The sequence below is a fragment of the Pelobates fuscus genome, chromosome 2 (genome assembly GCF_036172605.1).
Source record: "Pelobates fuscus isolate aPelFus1 chromosome 2, aPelFus1.pri, whole genome shotgun sequence".
In the NCBI taxonomy this organism is placed as follows: Eukaryota; Metazoa; Chordata; class Amphibia; order Anura; family Pelobatidae; genus Pelobates; species Pelobates fuscus.
In genome coordinates this window covers 1,306,424-1,333,105 of record NC_086318.1, presented here as the reverse complement: position 1 = coordinate 1,333,105, position 26,682 = coordinate 1,306,424, and the positions used below count along the sequence as shown (strand labels likewise).

The 26,682-nt window shown below is 48.4% G+C and overlaps 1 protein-coding gene across 3 annotated transcripts in view; it reads right to left on the bottom strand.

Annotated features, from left to right (window-relative positions):
* Positions 1-26,682, bottom strand: part of KHK (ketohexokinase) — a 153,716-nt gene that overhangs the window by 5,537 nt on the left and 121,497 nt on the right. For all 3 annotated transcript variants that reach the window (XM_063441833.1, XM_063441834.1, XM_063441832.1), the window contains one exon: positions 11,140-11,297. In XM_063441833.1, coding sequence (XP_063297903.1) covers positions 11,140-11,297 — 158 coding nt within the window. The remainder of the gene's footprint in view (positions 1-11,139; positions 11,298-26,682) is intronic.

Here is a 26,682-nt window from a genome sequence, read left to right as displayed (position 1 = left end):
AAACGGGCAGACAAGTATGCTGATACCAGACAGTCCCAACGCCCTTCTCCCTCACCCAGCTACCGACCACCCCACGCGACTCATGCCACAGCCTAGCCAGGCTACAGCTCTCCCACCTCGTGATCTACTGCCTACCCACAGCACAAGGAGCAGAAAGTTAACAGTGGGCCTCATGGACAAGCTACCCGTGGAGGTGCTCCTCGGCAATGACCTGGGCCACCTTACCTCCACCTATGTACATCTCCAGGCTCCCGAAGAAGCCCATCCTGTGATGACCCGACAAAAGCCCGCACCACCCCGGACTGCTCACACTCTGTGCCTACGTAGGCTCACATGCCCATCCCCGCAACCCAGGACCCTGCAGGCGACCTCAGTACCCCGCAGGTCGCCAGAACCCACAATATGCCCAAAATACTGCACCTCAGCCATACCGACATGGCACTTGTCAGGCTTCAATGTAAGCCTTGCTGCCCGAATTCTCTCAAGTACCATAGATAAGTGTTGAAGGTGGTCCTCCCATGTGCGGCTGTAGATCGCTATGTCGTCTAGATAGGCACAGGCAAAGTCCTGAAATCCTCCAAGAGTCGGTCGGCTATTCTCTTAAATGTAGATGGGGCATTCTTCATCCCGAATGGCATAACCTTAAACTGCTAAAGCCCGAATGGAGTGACAAATGCAGACTTAGCAATGGCCTCTGGCTCGAAGGGGATTTGCCAATAACTCTTGCACAGATCTATGGTAGTTAAGTAATTCCCCTGGCCATACGATCTAGCAGCTCATATATCCGGGGTATAGGGTAGGCATCCATGACTCTCCTGTCATTAAATTTCTGGTAGTCGATACAGAAGCGAGTCGTACCATCTCGCTTAAGTACCAGCACTACCGGAGAAGCCCAGGGGCTCTGAGACGGTTCTATGACCTCTATCTGTAACATGCCTTGGATTTTCTTCAACATGTTCTCCCTAACTGCTTCAGGGATATGGTAAGGCTGCTGCCGTAGTGGGGTTTCTCCCTGGGTCTCTACTCGGTGGAATATTTCACTGTATCCCTGTAGTAGCTGGGCAGCCTCAGCCTTTTCTATTGGTCTCAATTTTTCCCCCAGGCTGACCTGCTGATTCTCGCTGACCTGCGGCCACTTCTTCTGTCCTATCGAAGAGTGGTTTTAACATGTTCACATGAAAAGATCATTGTATCCTTTCATCTGAGTAAGTAGCGTCGCATATGCGTTCCACTACTCGGAAGGGTCCCTGCCAGACGGCCTGAAGCTTGTCCTTTTTGGTTGGCTTCAGAGCTAATACCTTCTGTCCTATTTCTAAGATTCTATCTTGGGCTCCCCTATCCTACCACCTCTTCTAGCGTCACCTGCAGATTCTCTCTAGCAGAGTCAGACCTGCTGATGGTCCCTCAACTTCAGAACGTAGGGTACAATAGGGATACCACCTCTCCTGTGTCACCCTCTGTTACAAACCGCCATTTGTAACTGGCCCTTTAAATGACAAATTGCCCTGCTTCCCTGGCTTGTGGAGAAGCCTATTTGCCAGCCTCCTTCCTCATGACTATGGACCCTGGGAGATTGTGCCCCTGAAAACTTATGGACTTTTATTGGGTGTGTATGGCCCTTTAAGAACCGTCTGGGGACATATTGTGACTTTGTTGAACAATGCCCCTTTAAGACGGTGTCCCCAAACCTTTAATACACTGTGTTCCTGGCTTTATCCTACTTGGTTCAGTAAATGGGGCTTACTGAACCAAGTACCACACAGGCGAACCACCCAGAAGTGGAAGTGTGCAGGCAATTTACCTCCCAGGCTGGAAGCCTGCTGTAGGTAAATTGCTGAACGCTGGGGGGCCGCTGTTCATGCAAACCAATACGTTGCGGCCGCCATCTTTGTTCATTCGAACAAGGTCAGCGGTGTGTGTAGCCAAATTCATGGAACTAAAATCGCCTACACATTTCCGTAAACACCTCTGACCCTTACCTTCTCCTACACTAAACTTTCAGCTGCAGAGACTAAGTCCCGTTCGAAGATTCAAACGCACGTTCAAATGGGACTTAGTCGTTTTTATGCATGAAATTGACCGACAGCACAGCCCAAATCTATGGAACTGTTTTGGGCATGAAAATGTGCTTGCGGTCGGTCATAAAGGACTTCCGTCTATCTTTTTATCCACTGGAGGGATTGGTATGATTTATGTTTAACCCCTTAAGGACACATGACGTGTGTGACATGTCATGATTCCATTTTATTCCAGAAGTTTGGTCCTTAAGGGGTTAAAGTATGCCGAGTTCAAATATGTAATTTTTATGGAGATTGGATGTATGGTTTTAAAGTTACAGGGTATGTGCAAAAACTGTATTTTTACTGTCTGTGATAATTATGTTAACCCCTTGTGTAACATAATTATATCACAGGCAGATGGGAGGATTTTGTGTGTAATTGCTGGGAGTGTTTTCTGTAATGTACGTGTATGATTGGTTGTTTTGTAACACCCTGTGAGTGGTCCTATCTAAGGGAAACCTGCATAAAAGAAAGCCCTTTGGGTGCCAATAAACAGAATGACTTGACCCTCTACCTTGACTCATGTTTGTAGGGGACAGCTATAATCACTACAGGGATTGCTATGCTCTTCATACTCCCTTAGCTACTGAACTCTTGTAAGAGCTCTGGTTCCTGATCCTGCTTCGCTCTACAGAAGGAAGAGGTTCACCTACTGGAACCTGGAGCCTGGTCATAGGCCCAGGGCGCAGAGCAGACGGTGAGATACCAGCCCAGCAGCGGTGGTACGTGGAGTCTGCAGTACTTATGGTGGCTACGCAGTAGTTATGGTGTCTACGGTGCTGATGGTCCGTTGGTGAGCGCTAGGAGCATCCTTTCTACAGTCCAACTTCCAGCCAGCCTGGAGGCAACCGTAACACCCTCCCAGTGCTCCCGTATGAGGTCCAGGAGCACCTCCGCGGGTAGCTTGTCCATGACGCCCACTGTCACCTTTCTGCTCCTGAAGCCCCAGTCGAGGTGGACTTGTGCTCTGGGTAGGCAGTAGATCTTTCCATTGGCCACTCGGACTGCAATTGTCCCGCCATAGAGGAGTTTGAAGGGGGGAAACCCTGTGGACTCCTGGGGGAGTTTGCGGTAGGAAAACAACAGATGGGGAAGGAACCTTTCCCAGTGCCGACAGGAGACTGGGAACGTTTTAATGACATGCTGAAACAGATGCTCAAAACTTTCTCAGAGTCCATTCGTCTGGGAGTGACGGAGAACTAAAAAGGGAATTGACTCCATAGCCCTGCCACAATTGCTGGGTAACAGTTGCTGTAAATTGGGTTCCCTGGTCAGACAAAATCTCCAGAGGAAAGCCTACTTGGGTAAAGATTTTAACTAATGCTTCAGCTCCTGTTTTAGCATTTATGTTGGGGAGTGCTACTGCCTCTAAGTACCAGGTAGCATAGTCTACCTGTAACATGTTCTTCCTCATCTTGCGGTCTCTGCACCCAGCGGCCGTGCATCTGCATGACTGACACTTGCGGCATGCTAACGGACGCCGGCCACTGCAGATCCACGGCAAATTATACCCCCACATCCGCTCATGTGATTGACGACGTCGGCGTGTACGTGACGTTGCGCGCGCACGTTTTGGGGTCAAAGATTGATCTTGGCCAATCAGAAATGTAAAGCAGGTATTTAAACCCAAAATTACCTTTCCTCATTGCCCTGTCGTGGTTTCCCTAGTGGTTGTCCGAGAGCGCGTTCCTCATTTAAGTTTATTCTGGTTTTTGACTTTGGCTTTGTTTTTAATTCCCTATATTCTGGTATCCCTGACTTCTGGCTTTCCCTTATCGTTGTGTCTCTTTCTTTATCCCCTAACCTCGGCAAGTATCCTGACTACTCTTTGGTACGTTAAGTCCGGCCATCCTAAGGCCCGGTAATACGTTACCTATAAGTCATTTGTGTGACACAATTCTACGTGCTGGATCAACTGGTAATCCTGACACTACCATGGTAAGGATGTACTTCTTGCCCGAGGCGCTGGGCTTATTGAGGTGCCTACCAGGTCGACTGCTACTTGGTGGAAGGGTTTTTCAATTATGCGTAGGGGTATAACTTGGCTTTCGGACGGTCACCCCTTTTTCTTATCTTTTGGCAGACATCACAGGTCCTGCAGTAATCCTACAGATCCCTGGTCAAAAGAATGTCGGAGTTAACCGGTCCTTTGTCTTTCGGATACCCAGATGTCCTGCTAGGGGAATGTCGTGGCTAATCTTAAGCAGCTCTGCCGGTATTTGCGGGGAACTATCAGTTGTCTTTTAGCTACCGTATATACTCGAGTATAAGTCGAGTTTTTCGGCACAATGAAAAACCCCAACTCGACTTATACCCGAGTCACTGTCTGTATTATGGCAATTTACATAATACAGACATAATACAGGAGGGGGGCTGGCAGAGAACTCTTACTTACCTCTCCTGCAGCTCCTGTCAGTTCCCTCCTCCTCTGCGCCGGTCCGGTCAGCTCCCCTGTCAGCTCACAGTGTAAGTCTCGCAAGACTTTCGCTGGGACATGCAGAGGGAGCTGACCGGACCAGCGCGGAGGAGGAGGGAGCTGCAGGAGAGGTAAGTAAGAGCTCTCTGCCAGCCCCCTCCACTGAACTGCCAATGCCACTGGACCCCCAGGGAGTGAGAGCCTCACTCCCTGCCATGTATCAAGCAGGGAGAGGGGACGAAAAAAAATAAATAATAATACTTTAAAAATAATACCGGTAATACATTTTTTTTAATTAAAATAATAAAAAAAAATAATAATAATAAAAATGCCCACCCCCCACCAAGGCTCTGCAACACACACACAAACACACACTGCATCACACGCACTGCACTCATATACACACACACACTGCACTCATACACACACTGCATTCATACACACACACACTGCACTCATACACACACACACTGCATTCATACACACACTGCATTCATACACACACTGCATTCATACACACACACTGCATTCATACACACACTCTGCATTCATACACACACACTGCATTCATTATATACACACACTGTAAATAAATATTCAATTAATATATTTTTTTTAGGATCTAATTTTATTTAGAAATTTACCAGTAGCTGCTGCATTTCCCACCCTAGTCTTATACTCTAGTCAATAAGTTTTCCCAGTTTTTTGGGGTAAAATTAGGGGCCTTGTCTTATATTCGGGTCGGCTTATACTCCAATATATACGGTACTTGCGCTGCTCCGCTCCCTGTTCTCCGTGTAACCAGGTATAATAGCTCCTTTTCCCACTCAAACCTTTCCCGCTCTATATCTCCTTGGGGTGTTTCTGCCTGCTTCCTATACCAATCTAACATTGGGTCCTCCCTCTGTTTGCTCCCCAAACCCTGGAGGGTACCCCAGTAGGGGGTAAGATTCTCTGCTAGGGCTGGGACATAGGGTCCTACCTGAGGGTCCTCAGAGTGCATCGGTTGTCCCCTGCGAACTTGCAGTCTCGTGGTCACGGCTAGGGCCTGAAGCAGTGAATTGCGAAGTCTGGCAGCCCAAGTCGTTCCCAAATGGTACTTTGCATAATTCTGACCTCCAGGTGCTTGTACGCCATCCCCCAGTTGACTTGTGCAGTTGGGAGTTTGTGGATGGCACCTCCTGTCACCCTCACGGCCACTGTTTGGCTGGTCCGGGCTTGAGGGTGGACTTTGTGTGGTTGCACTAGCATTAAGGTCGCACCAGTGTCTCTCAGTCCCCTTGCCTCTATGGTTACCCACTGCCGATGGTGTTCCCGGTTGTCGCCTGCAGCTTGAATAGGATTCACCTCATGTAGGACCATCCACTGTTCCTCTGGGCAACTTGGCATCAGACGAAAATCTTCCTGGTAACAGTGGGCTGCGGCCTGAACTGGCTGATGTGGTGTGCGTTCCCAGCTTTCTCTATTATGGTTCGGGCAATTGTTCTTACAATGCCCTGGTTGGTTGCATCCATGGCACAAGGTTCCAGTCCTTCGGATACGCACTGGTGTGGGTGCAGGGGTGAAGGGAGTCGGTCTAGACTGTGGCGGGGTGCTTTTCACTAGATAGGACGTCCTGAAGGGGGTTCATCGTCCGCTGGGTTCTACCTTCCTTCCATCTTGGTACTCATCAGCTAACTTTGCTGCTTCCTGTAAGGTTTCAGGCTTACGATCCCTCACCCATTCCCGGATCTTTGTTGGTGCATGATCAAAGAACTGTTCCAGCAGAAACAGTTGTAGTGCATCATCCAAGGTGGTTGCCTGGCATCCCTGCATCCAGTTCTTGGCTGCCCAGTGCATCCTGAAAGCCCATTTGGCAAAAGAGTCCCTATGATTTTTCCTTAACCACTGAAATTTTCTCCTATATGCCTCGGGTGTCACAGCGTACTGAGCCAATAACATTTATTTTACCGGCTCATAGTGGTGTATATCTCAGTCGGGTACTGCCCGGTAGGCTTCAGCTGCTCTGCTGGACAATTTGCTGCTCAGAATGGCTGCCCACTTATCTATGATCAGGTCTTCCAGGCAACACTGTCTTTCAAAGTCCTGCATATAGGCATCTATATCCATCTCTCCATCTACAAAATCTTTGAATGCAGCATAGTTCACCTTTCTTCGTTGCCCTCTGTAGCGGGACCTGGGAAACCCAGCTGGTTATCCCCTTTGGTTAGAGTAGGTCAGACCCATTCCCCCAGTAACAGGACGAGACACAGTTCCAGGATACAACGTTTGACAATGTTTATTGGGCACACAGCTCTTTTAAGCACAGAGGTCTCCATCCAGCACAACACAAAACACATACAGGAGGGGGCTGGGGAACAGATAACCATCTCCTGCTCTAACAGGACACAGGTACATGCATGAATATACTTCACATACAGGGGGGGTGAACTTTGGGGCTCGGCGCCCCGGGACAGGGAGGGGGTATAGGGTTACATATATGGGTGAATAGCCCCGGGTCCCATCTGGGATCCCTGCAAAAAGTGGGGTGATCAGATGCACAGAGCCGGAGATATCAGCGTCGGAAGTCTGGGTCTCAAGGCTCTGTGCATCCCCGGAATCAGTTCCATGGTGTTGCTTGGTTTAGTCCGTTGAATTCAAACTTCGCGCCTAAACCAAGCAACAACCAAGCAGCTGAAATGGCGCGAACCAAATCAGCGTTAGGGGGATGAAGGAGTTTTGCCGCCCCCTCCCCAAAGAAAGGGCGCGAAACCCGATGTCACCAATCCGCTGAAAGGCGAGAAACTCATTTGCGCCAATCAGTGTCCAGGGACGGGAGGGGTTTCGCCGCCCAACCAGATGGAAGGGCGCGAAACCCCGTTTGAACAAGCGCTCATAGCTTCCAGTAGGTCTTTCAGCGTTGTTCATTTGAGGCTTTCATACTGCTGGCCCATTCACTACTGTTCCTTGTTCGGGAAGTCAATTCGAGAGGTCCTACCGCTTGCCACCAATTGTAACAAACCCCTTGTATAGTACGTTGGTTCGTACTCTCGGCGAACTCCTAGAGGGTTGTGTGATTATAACCCGTTCACATAGTACGTTCCTTCGTACGCCCCAAAATCCAACCAGGTCGTGAGAAATCAAGCACTTCATTGTTCGCACACCTAAACATCAGTCAAGACTGGTCAGTCAACTGGAATGTTTTTTTTTTAATTCTTTATTTTGGTCACTCAGCATGTGAAAAAGCATCAATACAATATGTGGGCTATCGCCCTTAAAGTTCACATACAATAATAATAATAGTGTTGTTAATGGCTGGAACATGGTGCCACGCTGAGTGAGGTTTTTTTTTGTGAAAAACATGGTAGTCCACGAAATAACTTCCCCCTGGGCACAAGTATAAGGTATACTCAGAAGTCGGGCTATCTAGTGTTAGCTTAGGTGCTCCAGGGAGCGGGGGTGGCCCCCTCCGGGGATTCACATTAGTAGGTAAACTGAACCATCTTGGTTGGGGGGGGGGGGGATACCGGAGCCAGCGTTATATTGAAAGTCTCCGTCTAATATCCGCGCTTAGTGTGGGCCCTTTTGTGTGTGGCTCAACTATAAAAGAGGGAGTCTGTAAATGGGGTGGTACAGTGGCTCATTCTAGCTGGGCTGGGTACGGCAGGTTAAATAAAAATTGTGAAAACATAAACAATGTGCTAGCATAGTTACCAACAGGCAAAATAACGAATATAACATAGTATGTATAGTCACTGAGTGTGGCGGCGGGATCTAAAGCATTCTACGGGATGGAGAATCGTCCTTTCTGTGTAACTCCCTCAGGTTGTGTTGCCTGCTGGTGTAGCGCGCCGGGACGATCTGGGTATAAATTCCCGTACCATGGTGGGGTCTAGCCGGGTCAGGGTGGTCGTAGATTCATCTTGCAGGGCGGTCAGGCCCAGCCGGGCCAAGTGGGTGTCAAGTTCCTGCGGATTCCAGCGGTACTGGATATTGTTGGATCTCAAGTGTTGTAGGTTCGGTTGAAACGATTTGCGCCAACTTAGTGTGCTCCTTGTAAGGTCAGGAAACAAAGTTAACTGAGAGTTCTCAAATAATATAGGGGTTTTCCCTCGGGTCGCAGCCAAGACTGCGGTCTTGTCTTGGTGGGTTTGGAATTTCAGAATGAGGTCAGCCATGGCGGTTGGCGGTGCGTTTGCCGGTTTGGGCAGGCGGAATAGGCCGTCTAGCTTCACAAGTTTAGCTTGTTTAGGCTGCAGTAGCGTTGCCAAGAGGCGCCTTACGTAGTGTGGGAGGTCGGCAAGCCCAATGTCATCGGGCACCCCTCTGCGCTTTTAGGTTGTTTCTCCATCTGTGTTCCTCCAAGGCTTCCACTTTTTCTGCTGTGTCGAGTTGTTGTTTGCGGAGGTCTGACAGTCTCAGTTCCAGAGTAGTTAGTCGTGCGTCTTGGGCGTTTGCGGTGGTTTCTAGAGAGGTAAGCCTTGTGTTGGACCTTTCTATAGCCTCTTTAAAGGTTACCCGGTCGGCAGCTAAGTCCTGCCTGAGTTCTGTGAACATTTTTGTTAACATGGCTGCGGTGACCGGTTCCCCTGCTGGGGGTGCTTTGGTTGTGTGTCCGGTGGACTGGGCTGCCAATGCACCTTCTCCCAGGTCCGGATAGAAATCCTCTGAGGAGTCGGAGTACTCAGCTTCCCCCAGCGCCATTTTCTCCCACGCGGCCTTCTGTGAGTTCCGCAGGAGTTCGCCGATATCATGGCTGAAAGGAGGTTTGTCTGGCCTCGGTTTGTTGTTTTTCTTACCCATCTGTACTTCTCCTACCCGTGGGCTAGATTCGGGAGAGGTAGGTGCCCGATCTCCGCCGGTAAATCGGGTATTTTGCCTGCGTTGGTACGGAGCTGTACACAATGCGTCTTTGCTGGTCTGCAGCTAGCTCCACCCCCCTGGCCAGATGGCCCACTTGTAAACACAGACCCCCAGCATGGGGTCTCCAGCAAAAGTAGAGGAAAAAAAGGCCAGGAGTCTCTGTGTCTGGGAGATAATTGAGTGTACTTTGCTTAATTGTCTCCCAACCACTAGAGGTACAGAAAATAAAACATAAAATACCCCAAAACATATATAATATTAATAGGGACCACTACAATACTTATATCCCTGGATAGGTTGGATCTGAGTGCCCAAAGTGTCCAATTAGCACTCAAATCCCACAAATACAGCTGAATCACCACTGGGGTGAAGTTTTGACCAACCTCACATGTGGGGTCTGCCTAAAATAGTTCCAGGAGGAAAGTGGTAGCGGTGGGTCACTTTCAGGAGTCCCAAAATTAATAAAACACCGACCGGTTCCCCTGGCTCATAGGTAGCGATTGTTCATCTAGTTTGTGCGTACCTTTTTTACCGAAAAGCGCTCTCCTGTCTTGTCGGGAATAGAAGCAGGCGGTGGTACAAAGTTACCAGTGTTCACGGGTTAGTGTCCGGCTTGGAGTTCCAGACACTCGACGACCAAGTACCGCTGCCTGCGTTCGGGAGAGCACTTAACTTTGTGGTTTCTTTGAAGATAATGAGCCAGGGAGTGGTCTGCGTTTGGTAGATCAAACCACCGAATGAATATCAAATAACAGGGGAGAGGGGAGTCACAGGGTTTTCTCAGGGGAGTTTGTCACACGCTCTTTCCTTTAAGACATAGGATCACACCAGGCAATTATTACGCTCACTATCACTCTTTACAGCAGGAATCCAACGATTTAAGCATTTGTCAGAAATATTTAGGTTAAGCAAATGATATTTTTTCATACTTACCCTTTATGTATATGCTGTATATAAAGGTTATATGGCTTAATCTTAAATGTATACTTATATTAGGTGAATCTTTATTTCAACCTAAGATTAAAAAGAAATACATAGCATAATACTGTAACACTTGGAAGCAAAGTAAAATCGGAGGTAGTGGGTCACTCACGATCTGCAGAGCCTTGGGAAGCAGGCTCTAGCTGTAAAAGCATGTGAATAATAAGCTTATTCAAGCTATCTCCACCGGTTCCTGGTAATAAGGCACTTTCCCACACCATAAAAAACCACAGCGGAATAAATTAAAGTAGAAAAGTTTTACTTAATAAAAAGTAATTAAAACAATTATTGGAGATAGCTTGAATAAGCTTATTATTCACACGCTTTTACAGCTAGAGCCTGCTTCCCAAGGCTCTGCAGATCGTGAGTGACCCACTACCTCCGATTTTACTTTGCTTCCAAGTGTTACAGTATTATGCTATGCATTTCTTTTTAATCTTAGGTTGAAATCAAGATTCACCTAATATAAGTATACATTTGTTTATTATTCATCTTTTATTGCACCTCCCTAAATCTACTTTGCTGTTTCTTATGTATGCTCATTGTGCTTTTTTGGTGATTCTATAGCACTTGGGAGTAGTTGCATCTCTCATTAGTAGCGCCAATCCACGCACCTATTCTTCCTGGTTCTCCAGGAAATAATAGTTTTGTTTTTTCCATTAATCTTAAATGTAATGAATGTGAATAAAATAAATTAAAGATTTTATAAGATTTAAAAAATTGGTGTAAAAAAATAATAATCACATTTTAGTGTAATTTGTTTGAAATAAGTCACTATTAAACGTGCTAATTTGTCAATGGTTGGCTAACTGTCCCTTGTGTTCTATTAACATTCCTTACCCATGGACAGAGCGTAAATCAAAGAGGCGTTGAAAGTGTCCCCGGCCCCCAAAGTATCAATGATAGAATGTGGAGGGAATGAATCGGAATGAAGGACCGTTCCATCAGGGCCCATTGCATCCGCTCCTTTCTCTGCCCAGGCACATACGATATAAGCCCTAAAATAGATAATAAAAAGAGTCTGTGAGTCACCATTTATAAACTCAAAAAAATATAACCAGACCAAGAAATAGGTCAATAATGCATAACATTAAATATTATATATATATTTTTTATTCAAAGTTTTTTTTTTGTCATTTAGTAATCACAAGAAAGGTAACAAGGTTCACGTGAAAATATACAATGCTTGACAAATTGAAAAAGTATACAATTCAATATGTGGTTTGTGAGTATACAATGTATGCTTGTCTGTTCATGCAACCAACACCTTTAACCGAGAGCCACAAGTGCTTCTGTTGTAATAACTATGCGGTTACATTGCTTGGTAGAAATTGGCTGCAGTAAGCAGTGTCGGTGGACTGCATAGTTCTAGGTGGATGTTGTTGTGAAGCAGAGAATGTAACCGCCAAGGAAGAAGAGCGAAATCTTATAGCCAACATCTTAGGTCTCATTACGTCCATACCTGCTCGGTAAGTAATGGGTTGAGTGGGGAAATCTACGGGCAGTGGGTCGATTTGCGTTATGATAGGGAGGTCTGTCACTGGGTGGCCCATGATATATTGAGATACGATCGTTTGACCGTTGTATGTAGGCTTGCCTTTACATAGTGGTGATGCTGTTGTACTTTATTTAATTTTGCTATTATTCAAAGTTTAGTGACATAGAAATCGCATTCGCTTAGAAATTATGTGTCGGGAGTAGGGATTGAATGTGTAGGGCCATGATCTTGGCAAAGAGTTCGAGATCGACGTTCAACAGGGAGATCGGTCGGTAGCTGGTGGAGGAGGGGTCTTTCTCCTCTTTCGGTAGTACCACAACGTGGGCCAGGAGCATGTTAGGGTCTAGTGAGCCTCTGTGTTGGATAGTACTGTGTAGGGCTAGCAGGTGTGGAGTCAGGGTGTCCGCAAACATCTTATAATACTTTGCCGTGCACCCATCCGGTCCTGGGCTCCCCAGTTTAGCCAGTTTAATGGCTAGGTGGAGTTCTTCGCTCGTGATGTCTTTCTCAAGTGCAGCTGCAGAGTGAGCCGTTAACTTGGATGTCATATATTGTGCGATGTAGGCCCTCTGGTGTGCGGAGAGGGTCCTTTCGGCGTCCTTTGTAGGTGAGGTGTTTTGGGGCAGGCAGTACAGTGATTTTAATAAAACAAATGAATATATTTAATAAACTCAAACAAATAACAGATATTATTAAAACTAAAAGGACATTTGATCCTATGTCTATATGGTGGAACAGTTTTACACCCTTAAAAATAGATTTTCTTTATCCTTTTTCATTAATAAGACTTCCCAGGACTCTGTGCAAGAGCCGCAAAATGAGATCCTTTGCTTTTACTTAACAATCAGAGATTTATTCGGACAGTTCTTTCTTTATAGTCCTACTGTTTGCTCCCTCTTCAACTACCTTTTTTGAATCTTCGAGAAAATTTTCAATATAAACTTTACCACATAAAACTAAATGAGATGTTAAAAACCAATAGCTAAGCAGAATAGGAGGCTAAAAGGTATAGCACAGCCCTCGTCTGTATCTGGCTGGGAACGCTATTTAATTTACAGTCAGTTCAGAGGGTTTATTGCGTCCTCGCCTGTATCTGGCTGGGAACGCTATTTAATTTACAGTTTTTAATTAGTTAGATTAAAAACAAAAGAAGGAAGGTATGTAGATGAGGATAAAGGTCTAGCTGACTGCCTCAATGAATATTTTTGTTCGGTATTTACAGCTGAAAATGAAGGAAAGGGACCTCTGTTAAAAAAAAGGATAAATGAGTCATTTATTACACGTGAGTTTACAGAGGAAGAGGTTCTATTTCAACTGTCAAAAGTAAAGACAAATAAGTCAATGGGACCTGATGGAATATACCCAAAGCTATTAAAAGAGCTTAGTGGTGTACTAGCAAAACCATTAACAGATTTATTTAACCAATCATTGATAACAGGAGTAGTCCCAGAAGATTGGAAGTTAGCGAATGTTGTGCCCATTCACAAGAAAGGTAATAGGGAGGAGTCGGGCAACTATAGGCCAGTAAGCCTTACTTCAGTAGTGGGGAAAGTGATGGAAACCATGTTAAAGGATAGGATTGTTAAACATCTAAAAACACATGGATTTCAAGATCAGAGACAACATGGGTTTACTTCAGGGAGATCATGCCAAACTAATCTTATTGATTTTTTTGATTGGGTAACTAAAATTATAGATCAGGGTGGTGCAGTAGACATTGCTTACCTAGATTTCAGTAAGGCTTTTGACACTGTTGCACATAGAAGGCTTATCAATAAACTGCAATCTTTGAGTTTGGATTCCAATATTGTTGAATGGGTAAGGCAGTGGCTGAGTGACAGGCAACAGAGGGTTGTAGTCAATGGAGTATATTCGAAGCTTGGGCTTGTCACCAGTGGGGTACCTCAGGGATCTGTACTTGGACCCATTCTCTTTAATATTTTTATTAGTGATATTGCAGAAGGTCTTGATGGCAAGGTGTGTCTTTTTGCGGATGATACTAAGATATGTAACAGGGTTGATGTTCCAGGAGGGATAAGCCAAATGGCAAATGATTTAGGTAAACTAGAAAAATGGTCAGAGTTGTGGCAACTGACATTTAATGTGAATAAGTGCAAGATAATGCATCTTGGACGTAAAAACCCAAGGGCAGAGTACATAATATTTGATAGAGTCCTAACCTCAACATCTGAGGAAAGGGATTTAGGGGTGATTATTTCTGAGGACTTAAAGGTAGGCAGACAATGTAATAGAGCAGCAGGAAATGCTAGCAGAATGCTTGGTTGTATAGGGAGAGGTATTAGCAGTAGAAAGAGGGAAGTGCTCATGCCATTGTACAGAACACTGGTGAGACCTCACTTGGAGTACTGTACACAGTACTGGAGACCATATCTTCAGAAGGATATTGATACCTTAGAGAGAGTTCAAAGAAGGGCTACTAAACTGGTTCATGGATTGCAGGATAAAACTTACCAGGAAAGGTTAAAGGATCTTAACATGTATAGCTTGGTGGAAAGACGAGACAATGGGGATATGATAGAAACATTTAAATACATAAAGGGAATCAACACAGTAAAAGAGGAGACTATATTTAAAAGAAGAAAAACTACCACAACCAGAGGACATAGTCTAAAATTAGAAGGACAAAGGTTTAAAAATAATATCAGGAAGTATTACTTTACTGAGAGGGTAGTGGATGCATGGAATAGCCTTCCAGCTGAAGTGGTAGAGGTTAACACAGTAAAGGAGTTTAAGCATGCGTGGGATAGGCATAAGGCTATCCTAACTATAAGATAATGCCAGGGACTAATGAAAGTATTTAGAAAACTGGGCAGACTAGATGGGCCGAATGGTTCTTATCTGCCGTCACATTCTATTTTTCTATGTTTCTATGTTTCTACAGTCAGTTCAGGGGGTTTATTGCGTCCTCGCCTGTATCTGGCTGGGAATGCTATTTAATTTACAGTCAGTTCAGGGGGTTTATTGCGTCCTCGCCTGTATCTGGCTGGGAACGCTATTTAATTTACAGTCAGTTCAGAGGGTTTATTGCGTCCTCGCCTGTATCTGGCTGGGAACGCTATTTAATTTACAGTCAGTTCAGAGGGTTTATTGCGTCCTCGCCTGTATCTGGCTGGGAACGCTATTTAATTTACAGTCAGTTCAGGGGGTTTATTGCGTCCTCGCCTGTATCTGGCTGGGAACGCTATTTAATTTACAGTCAGTTCAGGGGGTTTATTGCGTCCTCGCCTGTATCTGGCTGGGAACGCTATTTAATTTACAGTCAGTTCAGGGGGTTTATTACGTCCTCGCCTGTATCTGGCTGGGAACGCTATTTAATTTACAGTCAGTTCAGGGGGTTTATTGCGTCCTCGCCTGTATCTGGCTGGGAACGCTATTTAATTTACAGTCAGTTCAGGGGGTTTATTGCGTCCTCGCCTGTATCTGGCTGGGAACGCTATTTAATTTACAGTCAGTTCAGAGGGTTTATTGCGTCCTCGCCTGTATCTGGCTGGGAACGCTATTTAATTTACAGTCAGTTCAGGGGGTTTATTGCGTCCTCGCCTGTATCTGGCTGGGAACGCTATTTAATTTACAGTCAGTTCAGGGGGTTTATTGCGTCCTCGCCTGTATCTGACTGGGAGCGCTATTTAATTTACAGTCAGTTCAGGGGGGTTTATTGCATCCTCGCCTGTATCTGGCTGGGAACGCTATTTAATTTACAGTCAGTTCAGGGGGTTTATTGCGTCCTCGCCTGTATCTGGCTGGGAACGCTATTTAATTTACAGTCAGTTCAGAGGGTTTATTGCGTCCTCGCCTGTATCTGGCTGGGAACGCTATTTAATTTACAGTCAGTTCAGGGGGTTTATTGCGTCCTCGCCTGTATCTGGCTGGGAACGCTATTTAATTTACAGTCAGTTCAGGGGGTTTATTGCGTCCTCGCCTGTATCTGACTGGGAGCGCTATTTAATTTACAGTCAGTTCAGGGGGGTTTATTGCATCCTCGCCTGTATCTGGCTGGGAACGCTATTTAATTTACAGTCAGTTCAGGGGGTTTATTGCGTCCTCGCCTGTATCTGGCTGGGAACGCTATTTAATTTACAGTCAGTTCAGGGGGTTTATTACGTCCTCGCCTGTATCTGGCTGGGAACGCTATTTAATTTACAGTCAGTTCAGGGGGTTTATTGCGTCCTCGCCTGTATCTGGCTGGGAACGCTATTTAATTTACAGTCAGTTCAGGGGGTTTATTGCGTCCTCGCCTGTATCTGGCTGGGAACGCTATTTAATTTACAGTCAGTTCAGAGGGTTTATTGCGTCCTCGCCTGTATCTGGCTGGGAACGCTATTTAATTTACAGTCAGTTCAGGGGGTTTATTGCGTCCTCGCCTGTATCTGACTGGGAGCGCTATTTAATTTACAGTCAGTTCAGGGGGGTTTATTGCATCCTCGCCTGTATCTGGCTGGGAACGCTATTTAATTTACAGTCAGTTCAGGGGGTTTATTGCGTCCTCGCCTGTATCTGGCTGGGAACGCTATTTAATTTACAGTCAGTTCAGGGGGTTTGCCGCGTACCTCGCCTGTATCTGGCTGGGAACGCTATTTAATTTACAGTCAGTTCAGGGGGTTTATTGCGTCCTCGCCTGTATCTGGCTGGGAACGCTATTTAATTTACAGTCAGTTCAGGGGGTTTATTACGTCCTCGCCTGTATCTGGCTGAGAACGCTATTTAATTTACAATCAGTTCAGAGGGTTTATTGCGTCCTCGCCTGTATCTGGCTGGGAACGCTATTTAATTTACAGTCAGTTCAGGGTATTTATTGCGTCCTCGCCTGTATCTGGCTGGGAACGCTATTTAATTTACAGTCAGTTCAGGGGGTTTATTGCGTCCTCGCCTGTATCTGGTTGGGAACGCTATTTAATTTACAGTCAGTTCAGGGGGTTTATTTCGTCCTCGCCTGTATCTGGCTGAGAACGCTATTTAATTTACAGTCAGTTCAGGGGGTTTATTGTGTCCTCGCCTGTATCTGGTTGGGAACGCTATTTAATTTACAGTCAGTTCAGGGGGTTTATTGCGTCCTCGCCTGTATCTGGTTGGGAACGCTATTTAATTTACAGTCAGTTCAGAGGGTTTATTGCGTCCTCGCCTGTATCTGGCTGGGAACGCTATTTAATTTACAGTCAGTTCAGGGGGTTTATTGCGTCCTCGCCTGTATCTGTCTGGGAACGCTATTTAATTTACAGTCAGTTCAGGGGGTTTATTGCGTCCTCGCCTGTATCTGGCTGGGAACGCTATTTAATTTACAGTCAGTTCAGGGGGTTTATTGCGTCCTCGCCTGTATCTGGCTGGGAATGCTATTTAATTTACAGTCAGTTCAGAGGGTTTGCCGCGTACCTCGCCTGTATCTGGCTGGGAACGCTATTTAATTTACAGTCAGTTCAGGGGGTTTATTGCGTCCTCGCCTGTATCTGGCTGGGAATGCTATTTCATTTACAGTCAGTTCAGAGGGTTTATTGCGTCATCAAAGGGGTGCAAAACTCGATTACATGAATCGGTGCTCGGGGAGGAGAGGGGTTTTGCCGCCCAATCAGAAGAAAGAGTGTGAAACCCGGTTAAACCAATCGACGTCTGGGGAGGAGAGGGGTTTCGCCAACCAGTCAGGAGAAAGGGCGTGAAACCCCGTTTAAAAGAGCCCTTCTTCCAGCCAGGTATCACCCCCTCTGCCTATTCCGCTGCAGCTCTCCTTCCAGGCAGGTATCGTCCCCTCTGCAGCTCTCCTTCCAGACAGGTATCATCCCCTCTGCCTATTCTTCTGCAGCTTTCCTTCCAGGCAGGTATCGTCCCCTCTGCCTATTCCTCTGCAGCTCTCCTTCCAGACAGGTATCGTCCTCTCTGCCTATTCCTCTGCAGCTTTCCTTCCAGGCAGGTATCGTCCTCTCTGCCTATTCCTCTGCAGCCCTTCATCCAGTTAGGTATCGCCCCATCTGCCTATTCCTCTGCAGCTCTCCTTCCAGGCAGGTATCGTCCCCTCTGCCTATTCCTCTGCAGCCCTTCATCCAGTTAGGTATCGCCCCCTCTGCCTATTCCTCTGCAGCTCTCCTTCCAGGCAGTTATCGTCCCCTCTGTCTATTTCTCTGTAGCCCTTCTTCCAGGCAGGTATCTTCCCCTCTGCCTGTTACTCTGCAGCTTTACTTCCAGGCAGTTATCGTCCCCTCTGCTTATTCCTCTGCAGCTTTCCTTCCAGGCAGGTATCGTCCTCTCTGCCTATTGCTCTGTAGCCCTTCTTTCAGGCAAGTTTCGTCCCCTCTGCCTATTCCTCTGCAGCCCTTCTTCCAGGCAAGTTTCGTCCCCTCTGCCTATTTCTCTGTAGCCCTTCTTCCAGGCAGGTATCTTCCCCTCTGCCTGTTACTCTGCAGCTTTACTTCCAGGCAGGTATCGTCCCCTCTGCCTATTCCTCTGCAGCTCTCCTTCCAGACAGGTATCGTCCTCTCTGCCTATTCCTCTGCAGCTCTCCTTCCAGGCAGGTATCGTCCTCTCTGCCTATTCCTCTGCAGCCCTTCATCCAGTTAGGTATCGCCCCCTCTGCCTATTCCTCTGCAGCTCTCCTTCCAGGCAGGTATCGTCCCCTCTGTCTATTCCTCTGCAGCCCTTCATCCAGTTAGGTATCGCCCCCTCTGCCTATTCCTCTGCAGCTCTCCTTCCAGGCAGTTATCGTCCCCTCTGTCTATTTCTCTGTAGCCCTTCTTCCAGGCAGGTATCTTCCCCTCTGCCTGTTACTCTGCAGCTTTACTTCCAGGCAGTTATCGTCCCCTCTGCAGCCCTTCTTCCAGGCAGGTATTGTCCAATCTGCCTATTCCTCTGCAGCTTTCCTTCCAGGCAGGTATCGTCCTCTCTGCCTATTGCTCTGTAGCCCTTCTTCCAGGCAAGTTTCGTCCCCTCTGCCTATTCCTCTGCAGCCCTTCTTCCAGGCAAGTTTCGTCCCCTCTGCCTATTTCTCTGCAGCCCTTCTTCCAGGCAGGTATCATCCCCTCTGCCTATTCCTCTGCAGCCCTTCTTCCAGGCAGCTATCGTCCCCTCTGCCTATTCCTGTGCAGCCCTCCTTCCAGGCAAGTTTCGTCCCCTCTGCCTATTCCTCTGCAGCCCTTCTTCCAGGCAGGTATCGTCCCCTCTGCCTATTCCGCTGCAGCTTTCCTTCCAGGCAGGTATAGTCCCCTCTGCGTATTACTCTGCAGCCCTCCTTCCAGACAGGTATCGCCCCCTCTGCCTATTCCTCTGCAGCTCTCCTTCCAGGCAGGTATCGTCCCCTCTGCCTATTCCTCTGCAGCTCTCCTTCCAGACAGGTATCGTCCCCTCTGCCTATTACTCTGCAGCTTTCCTTCCAGGCAGGTATAGTCCCCTCTGCGTATTACTCTGCAGCCCTCCTTCCAGGCAGGTATCGCCCCCCCTGCCTATTACTCTGCAGCTCTCCTTCCAGGCAGGTATCGCCCCCTCTGCCTATTGCTCTGCAGCTCTCCTTCCAGACAGGTATCGCCCCCTCTGCCTATCCCTCTGCAGCTTTCCTTCCAGGCAGGTATCGTCCCCTCTGCTTATTCCTCTGCAGCCCTTCTTCTAGGCAGGTATTGTGCTCTCTGCCTATTCTTCTGCAGCCCTTCTTCCAGGCAAGTTTTGTTTCCTCTGCCTATTCCTTTACAGCCCTTCTTCCAGGCAGGTATCGTCCCCTCTGCCTATTCCTCTGCAGCCCTTCTTCCAGGCAAGTTTTGTCCCCTCTGCCTATTCCTCTGCAGCTCTCCTTCCAGACAGGTATCATCCCCTCTGCCTATTCCTCTGCAGCTTTCCTCCCAGGCAGGTATGGTCCCCTCTGCCTATTCCTCTGCAGCCCTTCTTCCAGACAGGTATCATCCCCTCTGCCTATTCTTCTGCAACTCTCCTTCCAGACAGGTATCGCCCCCTTTGCCTATCCCTCTGCAGCTTTCCTTCCAGGCAGGTATCGTCCCCTCTGCTTATTCCTTTGCAGCCCTTCTTCTAGGCAGGTATTGTGCTCTCTGCCTATTCTTCTGCAGCCCTTCTTCCAGGCATGTATCGTCCCCTCTGCCTATTACTCTGCAGCCCTTCTTCCAGGCACGTATCGTCCCCTCTGCCTATTACTCTGCAGCCCTTCTTCCAGGCAGGTATGCACCTCTGTGTCACGATACCTAGTGACCCAGCACGTAGTGTGTATATGAAAAAATATATGACAATGTATACCGGTTCTTAGAGTGGCCGGGTTTAAAATTTTTAGCTGTAGAATTTGTCAGGAACCAGAGATCAGGGAAGCGAAAACCAATAGCTGAGTCACAGGATTACAGAATGGAGAATAGTCAGAATAGCCAAGATAAATAAACCAGGAATACAGAGAAAACAGAAGCACTATTGGGAACCAAAACAGACCCACAACAGGGCAATGATCCTTGCCCTATTGTGCATTTTTATAGTCTGTGGCTTTATTTCTATAGCCATGCCCCCAAAATGTTGATTTTGCATGTGCCCTAAGGTAAGGTGTAACAACCAGCAGGCACTAAAACCGCATGTACCCGCATTGAAATTGTTACACATGAGCTTTACCCCCAAAAACAATGGGATGACCCAGTGTTACGACACTCGCCGCCTGGAGAGTGAAGCCGCCGTTTAGCCGATAATCCCCTTTCTCCAGAAATGCAGTTCCAGCATAACCGATCATAAGACTCCCGACCGGAGCATACGAATGCGGTAACTCCCGATCAGCAATCCATCCGAAATCCTTCCACAGCTAGAAATAAACGAAAACGCTGTCCCAATAGTCAATCCCTCCACAAACGAGACAAAGCTCCGTTTTGAAGGTCAAGCAGAATGTGTTTAATGGGGGCTACCTGCCCAGTATTTATGCAGGTCTCCACCAGGTAGACACTCCCCTAGGGGACCTGGTGGAAGACTGTAAAATATATTAAGCAGTAACCAATCGCAGTGGCTATAACACAAGCCCTCCCCATTTTACCCATAAGACATTTCTTCCTATCCCGGAGATAATTAGGGAGAAACCTAATTAACTCCGAGGATAGGAACCATCGCCATTTTAAACACAAACACACAAAATGCAATAAAATACATAAAATCCGAAGTACCGAAGATATAGTGTTCGTGCAACGTATCCCCAGATAGCCTGAATCTGAGGGCATATTCCTGCCGAATAGCGCTCAGATCCGAAGTACACAGTCCAATCGCCATGGAGTCAAAGTCTCTCATAAGTCTTTCGGTGTACGAATGACTCCATGGGCCGGCTATCTGGGTAAGTCCATACGGATGAAGAAAACCCCCGAACGGAACAGGGTTCGTATGCCTCCAAGGGAATAGAAGGAGGGACGGCCGTCTCCAGCGGTGTTCGGTAGATAAAGAGTCCGTTTTTAGATCCATGGGTTTTGCACCGAACACCGCTGATTCGCCTCGTGTCCAAAATGGCCGCCGCCTCGTGGTCGGCATACGAACGACGACCACCCGTATGAAATGGAATGGAGAGGGGTTTGCGGTTAACCACAGCGTTCTAATTTGTGGTCAAGGTGTTAATGAGCCGCACACTCCTCTCCTGGGTGGCCGATGTTCGGTAGTTTTACTCGGTACTTTAGGAAACGAAAAACCAATAGCGTACGGACAGGAAATCCACGAATCCCATGGAAACAGATGAACCCGCAATACAGGTCTATGCAGTAGGGTTCGTCACACGGCTCCCCCCTTGTGGGACACTCCGGCAGACCCGGCTTGGCCCTTTAGCGGGTCAACGTGGGGATGACCGGACTAGGAAGTAGCAAGGACGTCGGTTTGCCGGGATAACCCATCTGCATTCCCATTCTGCTTACCGGGTCGGTAGCTGATGGTGAAGTTATATGGCTGTAATGCTAAACTCCACCGCAGCAGTCTACCATTGTCTCCCGAGACCCGGTTAAGCCAAACAAGGGGATTGTGGTCCGTGATAAGGGAAAATTCCTGTCCATACAAATAGGGGCTCAATTTCTTCAATGCCCAGACCAGGGCCAAACACTCTTTCTCTACTGCCGCATAACTCACTTCCCGGGGTAACAGCTTTCGACTGAGGTATGCGACAGGGTGTTCTCCTCCATCTTCCCCGACCTGGCTTAGCACAGCCCCCAGTCCATACATGGAAGCATCTGTATGGACGAGAAAACGTTTGTTAGGAAGTGGGGCAGCCAGGACAGGGGCATTCACGAGGGCCTGCTTAAGTGCTTGAAACGCAGCTTCACAAGCTGGAGACCACAGGACCTGCTTAGGGAGGTTCTTCTTAGTCAGGTCTGTCAGGGGTTTAGCTATCGAGCTATAGTCGGGGACAAAGCGTCTGTAATACCCTGCAGTCCCTAGGAAGGCCAATACTTGGGTCTTGGTTATAGGTGTGGGCCAGTTCGCTACTGCCTCTATCTTGGCCGGCTCTGGTCTCTGGCTCCCACACCCCACCCTGTGACCCAAGTATTGTACCTCAGCCATACCTAGATGACACTTCTCTGGCTTCAACGTCAGGCCAGCGGCCCGAATTTTATCCAGTACTACCCCTACGTGTACCAGGTGTTCCTCCCAGGACTCACTGTAGACCGCAATATCATCCAGGTATGCACAAGCAAAGTCCTGGAAGCCATCAAGGAGCCTATCCACCATTCGTTGGAAGGTAGCTGGGGCGTTCTTCATCCCAAATGGCATAACCTTAAATTGGTATAAGCCAAAGGGGGTGACGAAGGCCGACTTGGGGATGGCGTCCTTGGCCAGGGGAATCTGCCAGTAGCCCTTACACAGGTCTATGGTGGTCAGGTAGCGTCCCCTGGCAATGCGGTCTAATAACTCGTCTACCCGTGGCATCGGGTAGGCGTCAGTGGTGGTCCGCTCGTTGAGCCTCCTGTAGTCCACACAGAACCGGGTGGTCCCATCCTTCTTAGGCACCAGGACTACAGGGGAGGCCCAAGGGCTATCGGAGTGCTCGATGACCCCAAGCTGGGTCATCTCCTCTATCTCCTTCCGCATTCCTTCTCGGACTGCTTCAGGGATACGGTAAGGGGGCTGTCGTAAGGGGTTCTGTCCAGGGGTCTCTACCTTATGTACAGCTAGGGTAGTGTAGCCGGGTTCTTGGGAGAACGTCGCCTGCTTCTCCCACAGAAGCTGTTTCGCCTGTTCCTTCTCCGCGGGGCTTAACCTGTCCCCTAGCTGTACGAGCTCAGTCAGATCCGTCTGGGCACCTCTGGCTAATAGGTCGGGTAGGGGTAAGCTTTCGGTATCGTCTGTAGCGGGGGCACACACTGCGGCTACATCCTCCGGTCGTTCCTGATATTCCTTTAGCATGTTCACATGAAAGGATCGCTGGATCCTGTCATCTGAACAGCTGGCTATAAGGTACGTAGTATCGCACACCTGGGCTAATACTTTATACGGGCCCTGCCAAGATGCCTGCATCTTGTTCGCCTTCACAGGTTTGAGCACTAGTACCTTCTGCCCAACCTGGAATACTCGCTGTCGGGCACCCCGATCATACCATTCCTTCTGTCTCCCCTGGGCCACCCGGAGATTCTCTCTTGCCATCAGAGACAGTTTCTCCATGCGGTCCCGAAGTTCCAGAACATACGGTACTATGGGGGTACCTTCCTGCTCTGTCTCCCCCTCCCAGTGGCCTCTAATGAGATCTAGAGGTCCGCGGACCCTTCTCCCATAAAGCAGCTCAAAGGGGGAGAACCCAGTAGATTCCTGGGGCACCTCTCTGTAGGCAAACAACAGATGAGGCAGGAATCGCTCCCAGTCTCGGCAAGTGTCAGAAAAGGTCCTCAGCATCTGTTTGAGGGTGCCATTAAATCGCTCGCAGAGACCGTTAGTCTGTGGATGGTATGGGGAACTAAGTATCGGTTTAATGCCGCATACCCTCCACAGCTGCTGGGTGAGCACAGCGGTAAATTGGGTTCCCTGGTCAGAGAGAATCTCTTGAGGGAACCCGACCCTGGTAAAAATCCTAACCAGGGCATCAGCAACTGTCTCTGCCTCTATGTTAGACAGCGCCACTGCCTCTGGATAGCGAGTGGCATAGTCCACCACGGTGAGAATGTATTTCTTACCAGATGGACTAGCCCTGGCCAGTGGACCCACAATATCAACGGCTATGCGGGCAAAGGGCTCCCCAATAATAGGCATCGACATAAGCCTACCTTTTGGGTGGTCCCCCCGCTTCCCTACCCGTTGACAAGTGTCACACGTGCTACAATATATCCGCACAGCCTGGTTAATTCCTGGCCAAAAGAAATTCTGCATAATCCTATGGCCTGTGCGGCGGGACCCTAGATGTCCGGCTAGCGGGACATCATGCCCTATCCGCAGAATCTCTCGCCGGTATTTCGCGGGCACTACCAGCTGTCGATTCGGCGGAGGGGCAACACTTTTCTGGGATGGCTTAGGGATCCGATATAACCTGTCCCCCACCCACTCATACCGCTCCCCCTCTGCTCCCTCCTCTCCAGTATCTGCTCTGCCTCTATACCTCTGGAGAGATGGGTCTGTCTGGGTTTCCCTCCCGAACTCCTCCGGGGAATCCCAACTAGCTAACGTCGGCCCTGGGGTGTCAGTCGGGGAATCGGTCCTTACCTGGGTCTCAGCAGCAGGTGGGCCGGTTCCAGCAGCACGGGTCTGAGCACGGGTAGTCACTGGGTTGGCTTCGCCAGGTCCCATAGTAGCATAGGCGGAAATCAAAGGGGCCAAATCATTTCCCAGCAAAACATCGGCAGGTAAGTCCTTCATAACCCCCACATTCACATGTCCAGCTCCCGCTCCCCAGTCCAAATGAACCCGGGCAACAGGCAGACGGAACACGGCGCCTCCTGCCACCCTTACTGCCACAGTGTTCCCGGTGTGTTGGTGTTCCGAAACCAGGTTCTTTTGGAGCAAGGTCATCGTAGCCCCGGTGTCTCTTAGACCAGTGACCTCTTTCCCGTTCAACTTAACGGTCTGTCTGTGGTGTTGGCGGTTGTCCTGCTGAGCTGCGTGAACTGGGTCTGCTTCGTGCAGGAAACCCCAAAACTCCTCCTGCTCCAGGCAGTGAGCAGAAGGCTGAGGTGGTTGCTGGGCTCCGCCGGCTGGGTTTCTCCAGGATGGTGCTTGGTTGGCGTGGTTTAAAGGGCATTCTGGTTTTTTATGTCCCATCTGCTTGCACCCAAAGCACTGGACCTGGTTGGAGTAACCCCGTTTGTTGAATCGGGCTGACTGCCCATGGTTGGTTGCTGGCGGTATAGCGGGGGTACGTTGTGCTGGGGGGTGATATAGGTTGGTGGTTGGAGGTGCTGCCGGTTTGTATTCCACTCGGGCAGGGACCTTGGCTGCTGTCTGATCGAGCTTGCGGGCATCAGTGTATTCGTCAGCCAGACGAGCAGCTTCATGGAAGGTAGCGGGTTTACGGTCCCTGACCCACTCTCGAACTCCTGCAGGTAATTTGTCAAAGCAGTGTTCTAGCAGGAACACTTGCAGCACCTCTTCCCCAGTTACCGCTCGACATCCTGTCATCCAGTGGGCTGCCGTGCGGTGTACCCGGCATGCCCATTCCACATAGGAATCACCAGCCTGTTTAGTATTGTCCCGGAATCGCCTCCGGTACGCCTCAGGGGTAACAGCGTACCGGGTCAAAAGAGCATCTTTTACTGTCCGGTAGCTAGTGAGTTCCTCCTCTGGGATGGCCCGAAAAGCTTCACTAGCCCGGCCGGATAATTTCCCAGAGAGGATAGGAACCCATTCTTCTGCGGGTACCTGGTGTAAAGCACACTGTCGTTCAAAGTCCGCCAGGAACCCGTCTATCTCTCCTTCAGTCTCAATAAAGTTTTTAAAAGCAGCAAATGGTACCTTTTTCTTCCCATTGTTATTATGGGGTACCTCTGCTGCTGCAGCTCCGCTTCTCTGGAGCGCCTGTTGTGCTGTTACTGCGGCTTGTACTTGCACTACAATATCCGCTGCAGGGTTGGGGCCAAAGTGTGCCAGCCTGATCTGAACTGCCCGGTTAAACGCTATTTCCTCGGGTGTTAGATCCAGCAGGCCAGGCACATTAGCTATCTCCCTTCCCTGTGCTGTATCCATCTCTACCAATATAGCAATAATCTCTCTTTTCTTGAGATTGCTCGCTGATCGTCCTCTGCGCTCCAAAATGTCTTTAAGGGTAGCACGCCTTAACTCCTCATATTGCATTTCCAATCCGGGGTGTGTAGCTGGCCTTCAGGGCGGTGGGATTCATCCCGTCGCTTGCCACCAGTTGTTACGACACTCGCCGCCTGGAGAGTGAAGCCGCCGTTTAGCCGATAATCCCCTTTCTCCAGAAATGCAGTTCCAGCATAACCGATCATAAGACTCCCGACCGGAGCATACGAATGCGGTAACTCCCGATCAGCAATCCATCCGAAATCCTTCCACAGCTAGAAATAAACGAAAACGCTGTCCCAATAGTCAATCCCTCCACAAACGAGACAAAGCTCCGTTTTGAAGGTCAAGCAGAATGTGTTTAATGGGGGCTACCTGCCCAGTATTTATGCAGGTCTCCACCAGGTAGACACTCCCCTAGGGGACCTGGTGGAAGACTGTAAAATATATTAAGCAGTAACCAATCGCAGTGGCTATAACACAAGCCCTCCCCATTTTACCCATAAGACATTTCTTCCTATCCCGGAGATAATTAGGGAGAAACCTAATTAACTCCGAGGATAGGAACCATCGCCATTTTAAACACAAACACACAAAATGCAATAAAATACATAAAATCCGAAGTACCGAAGATATAGTGTTCGTGCAACGTATCCCCAGATAGCCTGAATCTGAGGGCATATTCCTGCCGAATAGCGCTCAGATCCGAAGTACACAGTCCAATC